This window comes from Atractosteus spatula, chromosome 2 (assembly GCF_055471065.1).
Source record: "Atractosteus spatula isolate fAtrSpa1 chromosome 2, fAtrSpa1.hap1, whole genome shotgun sequence".
In the NCBI taxonomy this organism is placed as follows: Eukaryota; Metazoa; Chordata; class Actinopteri; order Semionotiformes; family Lepisosteidae; genus Atractosteus; species Atractosteus spatula.
In genome coordinates this window covers 46,974,232-46,989,186 of record NC_142707.1, presented here as the reverse complement: position 1 = coordinate 46,989,186, position 14,955 = coordinate 46,974,232, and the positions used below count along the sequence as shown (strand labels likewise).

General features: G+C 39.5%; 1 protein-coding gene across 1 annotated transcript in view; it reads left to right on the top strand.

Annotated features, from left to right (window-relative positions):
- mms22l (MMS22-like, DNA repair protein) overlaps positions 1 to 12,490 on the top strand; it is a 68,662-nt gene extending 56,172 nt beyond the window's left edge. The window contains exons 17-25 of the mRNA XM_088940372.1: positions 1,206 to 1,345; positions 1,794 to 1,936; positions 4,894 to 5,053; positions 6,571 to 6,740; positions 7,448 to 7,659; positions 8,312 to 8,478; positions 9,102 to 9,198; positions 9,996 to 10,163; positions 11,101 to 12,490. Coding sequence (XP_088796498.1) covers positions 1,206 to 1,345; positions 1,794 to 1,936; positions 4,894 to 5,053; positions 6,571 to 6,740; positions 7,448 to 7,659; positions 8,312 to 8,478; positions 9,102 to 9,198; positions 9,996 to 10,163; positions 11,101 to 11,176 — 1,333 coding nt within the window. The 3' untranslated portion in view covers positions 11,177 to 12,490. The remainder of the gene's footprint in view (positions 1 to 1,205; positions 1,346 to 1,793; positions 1,937 to 4,893; positions 5,054 to 6,570; positions 6,741 to 7,447; positions 7,660 to 8,311; positions 8,479 to 9,101; positions 9,199 to 9,995; positions 10,164 to 11,100) is intronic.
- Positions 12,491 to 14,955: the final 2,465 nt, after the last annotated feature.

Sequence of the window (14,955 nt, the reverse complement as noted above, 5' to 3'; positions counted from 1 at the left end):
TTATGTGGTCATCTGTCTGGCATTTGCATCCTCTTTACACCTCTAGATTTTACACTACAGACTCCAGATTCTGACTTTCCAGAGTCACTGGACAAACAGTGGACCCTACAGGCAGTCCTTTTTGTCTTTATACCTGGCACAGCCCCGCAAGATAAGTAGTATCATTGGCTGTCATTCATGACGTAGGTTTTGCCACTTGTTTTTTTGCATATTCAAATGCTGCAATAATGAGTCTGTAGCTGAACTAAACATCCTGTATTGCACAGGTGTAGTCTGATTGAAGTCTCGTACTCATGCCAGAAATTCCTTACTGTTCTCCACAGATGCTATGTCCTGGTCCTAGTGGACCCCTGAACAAAACTTTTGCTCTGGGTACAGGCCCGCGCTTTATTGCATACAGTCCATCTCATCATCATTCAGCACCTAACCGCTGATCTGACTAAATGGGGTCCAAATGAAAACGAAGGGTGCCACCCAAGGGTAATGGATATTATTTTGGACATCTACACAGGGTACCTTTTGAGGAGTAGACCCACTATGCGACGCAATTCTCCCTTTACAGACAGGGTCCCTTTGGAATTAGTGCCCTGCCACAATGCAAGTAGAGACTGCTCCTCTAGATTGCAGAGTTATAGTGGTATTCTGATTTTATTCCAAACCTTTTTTTTTTTTCCCCGGATGGAATGGAAAAGCTGTGTCGCCATGGTATCAGCTTGCCGTGACAGGGTGGATGGGAGTTCGATCCAACATCTGGCCCTTCAGATTTTGCATACTTCATTGAGATTCTGGCCCTGCACATACTGTATACTATATATTTTTGTTCTTGGGATCTCCCTGATATTTTTTGAGCCATATGATACACTTTTATTTGTGAATTTGTGACTTACTATACAAATGAAGGCTGTTTTCCTTTGGGTGATTAGCTTGGCTCTTTGGATGGTGATCTGTTGCCCATTGAAAATAATGTTAAAAGTGGCTCAGAACAAATCACATTTGAGGATACGATTTGCGCTGTATGCACATGAAAAGCAGTACAGTGTAACCCTTTAAAACTGTTATTTTTTAACTTTTCTTACTTATTTACCTTATCAGTTGACCTTTAGAAAAGTGAGTAATAACATCTTTCCATTTGCTACAGTCCTACCAATTTCTTCTTAGAATTCTATGTTGACACAAATTTCAAAGATCCTCCTGTCTGTCTCCAGTGCATTGGTAGAATCTGGCTGTGGGTCTGGGACCAGTTCTTTCCAGGCCCTCTCTATTCGCTCCTGGTTCCGCTGTGTCCTCCAGCTCTATGTCAACAGGACACATTCTGGTTCTGATAGTGCTGATACCAGTCGCGCTGGTAAGAAACACATCTCTTTTTATGTCGATTTCAGCTCTATAGGCAATATAAAGAAAAGGTGATTCTTTGAAGAAGCTTTTAAATAAACTTTAAATCTAGTCATTCATGTTTATTCAATTGTTTAAACTAATGTTGAATTCTTTGTTTAGTGTAGTTTTTTAAAATTCTGTTTTAGGAGAGATGTGCCATATATTTTGTACTGATTTCAAATGAATGCTTCCTTAACAAATACCTTGGGCATGTGAATATTATTCCTGCTGATACCTTCAGCTATTGTTCTTTAGCATTTGAAAGTATATAAAATGTTTTATCTCTACAAACGAGCTTTTGAAAATTTGCACGATAGCAGTGATGACTATAATTATAATGACCAGCACACCATCTTGCTCCTCTGCTTGCGTGTAGTTTTATTGTAATGATGGTTCTGTTTTCTTGTTTTCTTTTACAGGGAAGGGAAATAGTGGTCAGCTATCAGAGCTTACTAGACTAATATTTAAATTGCCTGAAATGGAATCGCTACTCCAGAGAGCACAAATAGAGCAGCCTGCTATCAAGCTGGAGCCCAGACCTGCTCTCTCCCTTTTTATTAAGGTATCCCATAAAGAGGGTGTGATGAGACATTGAAACTGTTTCCCTGTGTTCCTTTCAGCAAACTAAGCGAACTGCTCTTGGAATGTTACAAGAGTACCACTTGGAAGTAAATGTATCTCATTAATGTTTTACTTGTTATTGTTGTGTTAATCTCAGGAAGTGTTTTAGAAATGCTATAAAAATGACTACACTGTCTTGTAGAGAAATTATTAACGCTGTTTTCAGTGACCTGCAGAAAATGTGGATGTGTGTTTTTTGTATAGGCTTCATACAAACTCATACCAGCAGATTTTATTTGGAATATGGACTGGAATGTTGAAGATGAAATAATTTTCTCAGACAACATCATATCATTTTCAATAACCGCTTATCTAGTTCAGGATCAAGGTGGATCAGATCCTATGCCAGGAAGCACTGGGCACAAGACTGGATTCACCCTGGAAGGGATGCCAGTCCAAAGCAGGGCACCCACAGACACAGACACTCACATCCTAACACCAGGGCCAGTTGACTCAGAAGCCAATTAACCTACCAGTATGTCTAAGGACTGTGGGAGGAAACCAATGCCAACACAGTCAGGACATACCAACACAGGAACTGAACCACTGCACCACCATTCTGCCTCAGTTTTCTAAGACAACAGTTGGGATAATATACATTCTGCTTCCAAAAATCCTGTTCATCAAAGGAGCCACTTAGACGATCTTCACAGTGTGAATCTGACCTCTTGCAGACAAGGGCCCAGTGTTGGTACCTTGTATGTATATACAGTGGTGTGAAAAAGTGTTTGCCCCCTTCCTGATTTCTTATTTTTTTGCATGTTTGATGTTTGTCGCACTGAAATGTTTCAGATAATCAAACAAATTGAAATATTAGACAAACATAACACAAGTAAACACAAAATGCAGTTTTTAAATGAAGGTTTTTATTAAGGGAAAAAAAACATCCAAACCTACATGGCCCTGTGTGAAAAAGTGATTGCCCCCCATGTTAAAACACAAATCAACTGTGGTTTATCATATCTTTGGAAAGCTGAGTTCAATTTCTCTTGCCACACCCAGGCCTGATTACTGCCACACCTGTTCTCAATCAAGAAATCACTTAAATAGGACCTGCCTGACAAAGTGAAGTAGACCAAAAGATCCTCAAAAGCTAGACATCATGCTGCGGTTCAAACAAATTCAGGAACAAATGAGAAACAGAGTAATTGAGATTTATCAGTCTGGAAAAGGTTATAAACCCATTTCTAAAGCTTTGGGACTCCAGCGAACCACAGTGAGAGCCATTTTCCACAAATGGCGAAAACATGGAACAGTGGTGAACCTTCCCAGGAGTGGCCGGCCGACCAAAATTACCCCAAGAGCGCAGCGACGACTCATCCAAGAGGTCACAAAAAACCCCACAACAACATCCAAAGAACTGCAGGCTTCACTTGCCTCAGTTAAGGTCAGTGTTCATGACTCCGCCATAAGAAAGAGACTGGGCAAAAATGGCCTGCATGGCAGAGTTCCAAGACGAAAACCACTGCTGAGCAAAAAGAACATAAAGGCTCGTCTCAGTTTTGCCAGAAAACATCTTGATGATCACCAAGACTTTTGGGAAAATACTCTGTGGACTGACGAGACAAATGTTGAACTTTTTGGAAGGTGTGTGTCCCATTACATCTGGCGTAAAAGTAACACAGCATTTCAGAAAAGGAACATCATACCAACAGTAAAATATGGTGGTGGTAGTGTGATGGTCTGGGGCTGTTTTGCTGCTTCAGGACCTGGAAGACTTGCTGTGGTAAATGGAACCATGAATTCTGCTGTCTACCAAAAAATCCTGAAGAAGAATGTCCGGCTATCTGTTCGTGACCTCAAGCTGAAGCGCACTTGGGTTCTGCAGCAGGACAATGATCCAAAACACACCAGCAAGTCCACCTCTGAATGGCTTAAGAAAAACAAAATGAAGACTTTGGAGTGGCCTAGTCAAAGTCCTGACCTGAATCCGATTGAGATCTTGTGGCATGACCTTAAAAAAGCGGTTAAGGCTCGAAAACCCTCCAATGTGGCTGAATTACAACAATTCTGCAAAGATGAGTGGGCCAAAATTCCTCCACAGCGCTGTAAAAGACACATTGCCAGTTATCGCAAACGCTTGATTGCAGTTGTTGCTGCTAAGGGTGGCAATAACCAACCAGTTATTAGGTTTAGGGGGCAATCACTTTTTCACACAGGGCCATGTAGGTTTGGATTTTTTTTTTCCCTTAATAATAAAAACCTTCATTTAAAAACTGCATTTTGTGTTTACTTGTGTTATCTTTGTCTAATATTTCAATTTGTTTAATGATCTGAAACATTTCAGCGTGACAAACATGCACAAAAATAAGAAATCAGGAAGGGGGCAAACACTTTTTCACACCACTGTACCTTGAATGTATAGATTTAGGGACATTTTACAAACTAGTCCCTTCTTTTTTTACCATTCTTCTAAATTCATAACTTAGTACTCTTTCTTGATGATGGCTCTAATCTGGACCTCCTGCTGCAACAGAAAGTTCTCTATCCATAGGCGCTGTGTGGAAAGTGAGAAGAGAGCTGGAGGTGATTCAGTCCCAGGCAGGCTGGGAACATTGTTCCTTCTTCCTCATTTGTTCTGAGTCTGATCATTTAACATTGATCAGAATTTCATGAAGAGAAGTATCATTTAAGACATTCGGTGTGATACATGTGTTGAGAAAAGCTCTGAGAATTTCTGAGAACAGGGGAAAGGAATTTGATCTAATTAAAAATAGGGGAAAGGACTTTTACAGAAGTTACTGCTCTACTTTGAAAGTAGTACTTTTTTTGAAGAGTAGTATTACTGAAAAGGGCAAATTAAATGAAATATAAACACTTGTGTTGAAAATGTTTCCAATTACTTTATACATTTAGCGTTTTTAATATGCCATAGTCGTTATCACTCTGGTTTGACAGGCTGTTGGAAGAGCCTTCGCTGGTTTGCAGACGTTAGCAGAGAAGTCATCCATGGTTTCGAAGGTCTTGGAGTATGTGGGGGATGTTCTGAAGTACATTAAACCCTACTTGATTAATAAGGGACCTCAAGAAGGACTCCATTTGGCTTACTGGGCAGTAGGTATGTATCTAGTTAACAGTTTCTATTAATTAAATACTTTACTCCCATGGCTGTCTTTGCCTCTTTGTTTTGAAAATGTGATTGACAGAGGTGCCCAAATTAATCTGTAACTAAAACCCTACCTGTTTCGACTCAGTCTGTCATGTATTTAATGCTTAAGCCTTTTTCCTTCAATAAAGGATTAAGAGATTCTAAATTCATGACTTGGTGGTTGTCATTTCTGCAATTACAGAGCAGTACAATGATCATTTAATATTAGGCAGTCTGCCTAATGTCACTTCATTACTCATGAAAAACAGTACGCGCATCTGAGTATGACAGCAGTATGCGAGTCGCATTATTTAATTTTAACAGCATAATTGTTAATTTGCATTGACCAGTGTGAGTGAACTTCAGTAGAAATGGATTTTATTTAATTTATTTTAGAGAAAAAAATAAAAGCCTTTTCATACAGATAATTGTTGTAGTCAAATCCAATTGATTTGGGATTGAATTAGAACTTGAGTTGAATTTATAAATTGTCCCACAAATAGTAAACTTTGCCTTGCTGGTATTTTAGTGTGACTTCAAAAGAAACCCAGGGGGTTGGAGGGGATGGGCCGCAGGACAGAACGCTAGGAAGGTTACAAATGAGAGGATGGTCTTCCAGCCCGTGTCCTTTTTTAGGTTAGGAGTAGCTAATTGTTCAAGGGTCCCATCCAGCTGTTTCTTGATAAGAGCCAGGGCATCAGCTCCTGCAACAAGTCCGGACAGGAATAAGACCAATAAAAAGAACGGGGCAAACTGTGGAAGACAATGAAGCCTAATTCATTCCTTTCCACCGTTCACATGATCTGTAGGAGTTCACGGTTATGAGCTCAATCATGCCTAAGCAAGATGTTAATGAAGTGACCGGCACCTTTGGCACCGCTGTCTTTGATGCATCTCGCATGTTAATAGAGCTGCTTTGTTGCAGCCGGGACCTTTCATCTCCGAATGAAAGGTAGGCAAAAAAAAAGATTCAGATAGAAGAGGTGAGAGTACTCGCCAGCTGCAACAAATAATAAAGCACAGCTCTCATCCTTGGAAACCAGTTCCCATTTTTTCTCATTCTAGCAAAACAACGTTTTATACAGTATCTAATGTAATAGTCCAATACAGGTCATTCATTGGAGCATGTATTTTGAAAAAATCTCATAGAATTTAGATTTCATGATGGCAAGTTAACAGTGTTCCTGATACACTTTTTTATATCCAGGTCTATAACTACTGTATTATTCACATATGAACAGGGAACAGTTTAAAAACCACAGAAATCAAACAGTTTCTGTTGCATTGGATAGAATTAACTTGTTTAATTGATGTACAGAAATTTGTGTACATTCCCGTTGCTCTGTGTGTGTAAAACATTCCCTATCCTCTAATGCATTTGTAAACACTCTTTATTGCCTCCTCTGTGTTTCCTGGGTTTCTTTCTCTATGCAGATCACAGCATATTCAGATGCCCTAAAGCATGACTGTTTGTGTTTTTATTGCAGGGTGTTTGGTGAAGCAGTGGAGTCCAATACTGGCCACATCCAAAGCTCAACAGTTACTGTTCCGCATAATTGACAGTCTCCTCCTCCCTCATGCCCTGTTCCAGCAGGACAAAGGTCTTCCTCCGCAGGTTCTGTCTGCAGTCAAGGAGAGCCTCCCTCTCTACCTCCAGGTCAGTATCTGTTGGTTTACAAGGACTCTGCCCTTCTCCCAGCAAAGAACAATAATGATAATTAATAATAATTGCTTACACTTATATAACGCTTTTCTGGACACTCCACTCAAAGTGCTTTACAGGTAATGGAGAATCCCCTCCACCACCACCAATGTGCAGCATCCACCTGGATGATGCAACGGCAGCAATAGTGCGCCAGAACGCTCACCACACACCAGCTCTCAGTGGGGAGGAGAGCAGAGTAATGAAGCCAATTCATAGATGGGGATTATTAGGAGGCAAAGATTGGTAAGGGCCAATGGGAAATTTATTAATAGAGCTGCTTTGTTACACCCCTACTCTTTTCGAGAGTGGGATTTTTAATGACCACAGAGAGTCAGGACCTCGGTTTTACGTCTCATCCGAAGTCACAGCGCCTGTTTACAGTATAGTGTCCCCGTCACTATACTGGGGCATTAGGACCCACACAGACTGCAGGGTGACTGCCCCCTGCTGGCCCCACTAACACCTCTTCCAGCAGCAACCTTAGTTTTTCCCAGGAGGTCTCCCGTCCAGGTACTGACCAGGCTCACACTGCTTAGCTTCAGTGGGCTGCCAGTTGTGATTTGCAGAGTGATATGGCTGCTGGCAAACAGCCAGGCACATGTTTTGTTTTTTACTGTGCTGCTTACCTTACAAAGCATCCGTCTCCTTCTATTTTCAAGGGTCTTTCTGTGGCATCGGCTCTGTCCCAGCAGCAGGGGACTTACCTGAAGCAGCAGCTCCGCAGTGTCATCCAGCAGTACCTAGGCCGCTTTCTCCCATCTTCCCCCTCTGGCGCAGCCATTGCCAACCACCCAGTCCTGCTGGCCATCTGCGAGACCACAGCCAGCCCCAGGATCACGCCTCTAAAGAACGCCGTTCTCCAGGTTACAGTGTAAGAGCAAGTCTCTCAGGAATTTCCTAATCTACAGCATGAGGTTGAATTCATTTCCCACATTTTCAACATATTCGGTTTGAATGTGCCTGTGGGTGCCATTTGCAAAAAGGGTTATGGGTTCAAAAGAGTAGAAATGGGATTTTTTTTATGTTTCAGTTTGAACAGCTTAGTTATGTTTCTTCTTAAGAAATGTTGCAAAAGAGAAGAGGCCATGCAGCCCATCTAAGCCCTTTTTGGAGGTTAATTTGATACAAGGATCTCATCCCCCACCCCACCATTTCTTGAAAGACGTCAGGATATCAGCTTCATTAACATGGCTGGGTAGCTTGTTCCTGACTCCCACAACCCTTTGGTTAACGAAATGCCTTCTTTTTGGTTCAAGTTTCACTGTTCATCAAAAGAAATCTGTTGTGTTGACTTTGTCAGTGCCTTTGGGGATTCCCTTAAGCTCCAGAACGAACGTACCTGGGTGCTCTTCTCTGGACTGGTAACGGTTCAGAGGGAGCAACTAGGGGAGATATACAGTACATGGGCAAAAGCTGCTTTCCTGCACTTCAAAGCAGAAATACCTTTGATGTTATCAGAGAAACCTCTTTCTGTCTGTGGCCAATGGTGTGGATTGTCAGTAATTTGTTTTGGCACCTTTCAGTGACAGTTACATGCAGTTCAAAGGCCATGCACCCCCAGCACGTTTGGCATCTGTGCTGTCGTTCCTTCACGAGGTGCTGAGAAGAGCCAAGGACAGTGACCCGGCTTTCTACACCGGCCCCCTGCCAGCAGTGCTCAAGTGCTTAGTTCTGGTGAATGAGCCACAAGGTGAGAGTCCCTGTGAAGATCGCCATGTAAGATTCTGCTTCCGTGTCAGGTGCGCTGGAAGCGGCGCGCCTCTGTTGCTGTGTGCAGTTTATGCCGCTGTGGTCGCAGGGGGAATCTTTAGTTAGTACTCTGAATAGGATCATTTTCATTCAATGCGGTTTCTATTTTTTAAAACCTAAAACAAAGCATTTTCTTTCCAGATCTGTGCAAAAACTCATGCTGTCACAGAGCAGGCAGGAGCTGAATCCGTAGTTCCGTAAAAGATTGTAATTAACCGCCTGAAGAATAGATGCCCTTCTGTGCTCTGTAACATAAAAGTAAATTTGGCCAGTTTGTACTGAATTGCCCATTCTTTCAACCATCCTAAAACCTACCAATAACAGTTGTTATCCTAAATCGTAGCTCATTTGTAGCTCAGATGCCAAACACGCATATCATAATGAATGTTAGGTTTATGCTCTTTTTATCTAGTCAAGTGCAAAATAAAAAATGAAGAACTGTAGTGCAGTAGAGTGATAGGAGACCAATTGTTGGGTTTTTTTTTAAAAGGTGTTACACTATCTCTACCAGTGTCTTCAGTACAGTGTGTAACCTTACTGCCATCATTTCCTTTCCATGTTCAGTGAAAAAGCTGAGCACAGACACACTGCAGCTTGTGGTTGAGAGTTGCCATGCAGCTGCAGCAGAGCGGCCCTGCTCCCAGCTGATTGCTGTTTTAAGGTAAGAACCATCAATTCTAGAATAGTTCAAATGCATTCGCCTACCTTGTCATTTGGAAAGGTACCTTGTTGAATTGAAATTGTTTGTTGTCTAGCAGTAATTCTCAGAATCATGACGTGTCATGGCATCGTCTTGGTCTCAGGGCTATATTCTACTTGGCTAGTGCTTAGTGTGACCTTCCCGTCCACAAGGAGCACGGCTCCATCATTCTTTGCTTTGAAGAGACGTGGAACAGGTCAGGTGGACGTGTTTTTGACGTGGGTATTCCAGCAGTAATAACAATTATCGATATAAGGAAATATAAGGCAATTATACAACATTAGGAAAAAAGTTTTTCTTCTTTTTGATTTTCAAGTCAAGGAAGCTTTATTTTTTTTACACTTTTGATTAGATGACTTTTTGCCTTCGAATTATAATGAATTTCAGTTCCGTTTGTTCCGTTTGACTGGTGGTTTCAGTTATAAACTGGACATTGCCATTTGAAAGACCTTTGCATTTTTATTCGGTTGAACAATTTGTGTTCATCAGGCTTTTACATCGCACATGGTATTGGTTCTTTTGTAGGAAAATTTAACTTGGCTGAATTTTTTCATTGTTGTTTATTAAAATAAAAGCTTTGATTTGCTGTCCAGCTCTGTAGTAGTGTGAACCTCCTTTCTATCATGTTCAGAAATACCCATACCCTAATTAAGTGTTTATAATTAATCAATAGAAAAGGTTGTATGAGTAAAACATATGAATTGACTGGAGATCAATGCACAAAACCATAACTGATGGATGCAATCTTTGTTTTTCAGGCAATTTATTGAGGAGCATATGTGGGTGTATGACCAGCAGGTGTTCAGTATCCTAGAGGCTGTGGCAGTTCTGGACAAGCCTGTGGTTGTCAACCTTATACCTACCATGTCTCTCTGTCTCAGGAACTCAGAACATAAGAGAGGTCTGGGCAAGAACACTGCACAGAGGTAGGAGACCACATTCATTCTACTTACATGTACACCTTATCCATTAGCACTGCCTCATAAACTGCTCAGTTGAAACGTTATGCTAATCAAAGCTGTACAGGCGACTGGTATTCTAGTCCCAGGGTTACCTGTCCAGAACAGGCTCTGTCGTACCTGATTGTTAACAGCCGTCCACTCTCTGTCCCTCTGCTCCTCCACCGTGCTGGAAAAACAACTGGAAATCTTAAAGAAAATAAGTACACGGAGCAGCAAATTGAATAGAGTGGCTGGATGCATAGTGAATAGCTCACAAAATATAAAAACGACTACATGAGAATGCCCTGGAGGAAAAAGACAAGAAGTAATAATTGTGTCATTTGTGTGCTATTACTGTTAAGTGCTCTTTTTTCTCTTTAAATTATTTTTCTTGATGTTTCAGCTAAGATTTAACTCTTTAGGCTTTTCCTCTGATGTACTCTAGCATGCCCGTTAATATTAGCCTAAGCAAGAAGGTGGTTTTTTGTAATCCTTAAAAAATCAAACAATTTTTAATAACTGATTAAAAAAAAGTTATGTTGCTATGATATGTTCTGAAAACAAGATATTGGTCATATTGAGTAAGTTTAGAATCCAGGCTTCCGTAGATATGTATGTATATCATTTTCGGAAGTGTTCGGTTTCTTGCAGATCCCAAATGAGATTTATTTTTTTTAAAAACAGTTTTCACAATCGCAGCATTTATTCTTCAACATGGTTTGAAAAGTTCTGAACTTTTTAATATGTAAGTTCCTTTTAAACAAATTAACACTAATCAGTATCACACATTGTTTTCTGTATATTTCCAAGGACTGCGTCACATCTAGAATGTTAATTAATCCAGTGGCCATTCCACTGTCTCACTTGCTTTTACCAGGATTCTGAAAAGCGTTCTGATTATTATTGTCTCGCTGTCTCCCAGAAGTGCCTACAGGAAGCTGCTGTCTCACCTTGGGGAAAGTGGTCAAGCCGAGATTGTCAGCCTTGATAATGACTGACAGCATCATCGATCATTTGAAGCCAACAGTACGAGACAGTCCAGGACCCATTCTTCTCACTTGCATTGTACATTTCTGTTTTGTTATTTAAAAAAAAATCTCACTACGTTTTTAACAATAGGATTATGAAATATTAAGCACAATTGCAGCAATGGGCATTTCTAACCTGCAGGAAAGACTACAAAAATGTTGACTGTAGATGGAATTTTAGGTCCAATGGCATATGCATTATGTCCTTCTGAGACTTGCGCTGGTAAAAGAAGTCTTATTTTATCTATTTAATTTAAAGGACCTCGAATTCCTTTCTTTATGTGATTGTCAGATTGAGTTATTCTGGCATATATTCCATTGTTTGTGAATTAATGTTCATAAGTTCTTTTTCCTACTTAGATGTGTTACCTAACTCTTGTCTAATTAAAACTATGGCTGGATGAAGACAGACATTGTAAATACCGTATTCCGAAAAACCAGTGAACAACAATATGAGAAAAATATTAGATATGGATGAAGAATTGGAATGAGGTGTAAAAGCATAATAAAATTTCAAAACCCTGGGGCAAAATGGCATGCTCAGTCTCTACTGTTGGAAAGAAAAGGCTCAGAGGAGATACAGCTATGAACATATGCAAATGTTTAGACGTCCGCTAACACAGGGCCTTCCATGTAAACAGGGAATACCCTGAGAATCTCAAATCAAGCTGCCTTATAAATTATGTATTCTCTGAGCCTGGTTTGATTCTTGTGAAATCTGATTACAGCAATTTCTTAGATTTATTGGAGAACACGGTAAGACTAAAATTAGAAGTGCAGTATAAATTTCTCTCTAACTAGCACAAAAGTGCTAGGACTTTACTGTTTGAATACATACTTTAGATGCACAATTAAAGGATTTCATAATGCCTTCTGAGTGCGAAGTATCCATGGGTGCCTGCCTGTGACTGAAGCTGTAATGGCTCGTAACCATCTGTAAACGGGTGCCAGTCTGGCCTTTGTCTTTAGCGACAGAGGCTGAAATTCTTGAACTGGTGGAGTGTAGGGTGGCTCAGCTCCAGCAGGGTGGATGGACTAAAGATGCAGTGTGGCCTCAATTTGCTGTACAACTGGGAGCTTGCTGTGCTGTTGGTGATCTTACCTGCAATCACTGCTTACTCTGTTGAAAACACTGCATGATCCCAGCACGAGGAATGGTGGAAGGCTTTTCCAACCCAGCAGTCTCTCTCACCCCACTGTGTGTACTGGGATGAGTTGTTGTTAAAATGTGTTAAAAGTGGTTATACTGGTTAGCCACATCAGCAGGCAGACATGCAAAGGAACTACAAGACGTTTGGTCCTCTTTGAACACTACATGAAACAAAAAAGTTTTTTGTCTTATACCTGAAAAAGGCTCTGTAACTGACTGAAATGTTTTTTCCTTTTCAGGTAAAATTAGCAAATTCTAAAAGTGATAGGGCATAAAAATAAAAAAAATGAATGCAGTTGTGAATGAGAGATTAAATCTTCCTCAAAATTCGTGCTACAGTAAACATCTGTTTCTAGGACAAAAATGTTAATGTCGAGTGGAGGACCATGTGGTTACCACAGCTAATACACAGCGCCACCTAGTGGCTCACGAGAGTTAGTCCTCCAATCTACATTTAATTTCCACATGATATCATGTTTTAACTATGCATTTCTTTAATTTATGTACCAACTACCCATAACTATTAGCTACTTGTAGCATGTCATCATAATACATTATTGAAATACAAAAATCCTGAAAGTAATCATTACAGTTCTGCATGAATAAAGAGTAATGTGTCCTCCTAAATTGCACGTGCAGCTATATAGTGCTGTTAGTGAGGGATGCTCCTCTCCTGCACTCAACAGTGAGCCTCCAGCTCAGGCCAGTGTAGTCTGAGAGGAGTCTGCCCACACTTCCTCCTACTCCCGTGTGCAGATCCACACTTCTGAGCTCGATTGCGATTGAGAAATGAAAAACACACATTTGGTTAATAAAAATAATATTTAATAAAAATATAAGTTAATAATAACTTATAAAAAAGAGAAAGATTAAAATTTATGGTTATGACATTTTATTTAGTAATTGTCAAAGCACACTCAAACTCACACATAGTGATGCGATGTCATTTGTAATGTAATTTTTAATGTGTTCATTATGTCATCTGTTGTGCCATTTGTCATGTAAGGAACCATACAACCATTTTATTGTACACAGGTACATACGACAATGAACGTGGACTTGAACCAATATTCCTAAACTATCATAAAACATTTTGCATCGATCTACAGCATAAGCTGTAAACGTTTTAATTTTAAAATTTTATTTTTAGCACTTGTTGCCCTTCAAAGTAGAAGTTGTTCATGATACCCTACAGTGTCAGAAAAGAACATCCAGTTTACAGTACCTGGAAGCAGAAACACATTCACCTTAACCTGCCTGCTCTTTATAAAATGTTATTTAAATACAGTCAAAGCTGGTGTGCTTCTGCTTGTGAATGAAGAGGGAGTGCACTATTCAAAGACAAGAAGCACTTTTTTCACAAAATAGTGAATAGTACTTTGATAATATAAGTGATTTTTTATTGTTCTAATTTTTATGGATTTACTTTTGTAATTAGGGCCTTCTTTTGGACTAAAGAAAAGACATTGTTATTTAAATATTGGGTGAAGTGGAAAAATCATAATCACTTAGTATTCAAGAAAGTGAAGGGGTAATTAGTTCCTGTCTTTATTTGACAAGAAAGGAGTCGCAATTACATAAGTATGTTTTTTTTTTCAAAAAGCTCTCATGTTTACAGTTTCTGCCTGTTAGAGAGACAATATGGCACATGGACTCCAGTTGCTCAGGCTTTGTTTTCTCTCTTACTTCCTTCCTGGAAGCTGATGCCTTGGGTCAAATTGGCATTTCATGCACATAAAGGCTGTCTTTTATATTAACGCTTGAGTTCAATATGGATAATTTCTTGTTCAATTTCCCGCAACACCTAGATCCTTGCTGAGTGTTTTATCGTGTTTTCACATATTTGATCTTTTAGGGTTAGTCATATCATAAAATATGAAAATAAAATGGCAACAGGAATTGCATGATATCACACTTTTGCTTTATTTCAAAAAGAATAATAACTGCAGCATTATGAAATTAGGAATATGATGAGATGGCAAGAGAGTTTTGTTTATATATTGCTATGTTGTGATGTTATGATAACTTGGAATTGCTGGGGGTGTGCCTTAAATGATTTGACTTTTATGTACATGTTTTTTCTCTTTTTAAATGTATGGGGTGATTGTAAGAGCAATTAATTTATTTAAAGTCTTTAAATTAATAACTCCTGTTTGCACATGACGTTTGATATTATCTTACATTCTGAGCAATGTCAAAGGGGTCATCTGTATAAGAAGACATGCTAAAGCATGTACACCTGATTCCATTGTCCAATTTTGAAGTGGAAGTATTATGAAAAAATGTCATTCCTGAAAAAAGTAAAGACTTCTTTTCGCAAAGGGTTGTGGGGGTGTGGAGCTCCCTACAAAATCCTATTTTTTTCGTGTTTCCAATTAAATAGCCATTAATGCATGTATAATGATTTCTGTCCAAAGGTTCCCATAGTATATAAAATTGTACCATGTGAATAATTTTAGCTGGTTAAATAATGCTGCATTATTTACCAGTTTTATGTAACTCTTTATCCCCTAAGCATGAATTTAGCCCTCCCTCAACTGACATTAATAAAATAATAATAAACAATAATAAAATTGAATGCATTTTTTAAATATAAATG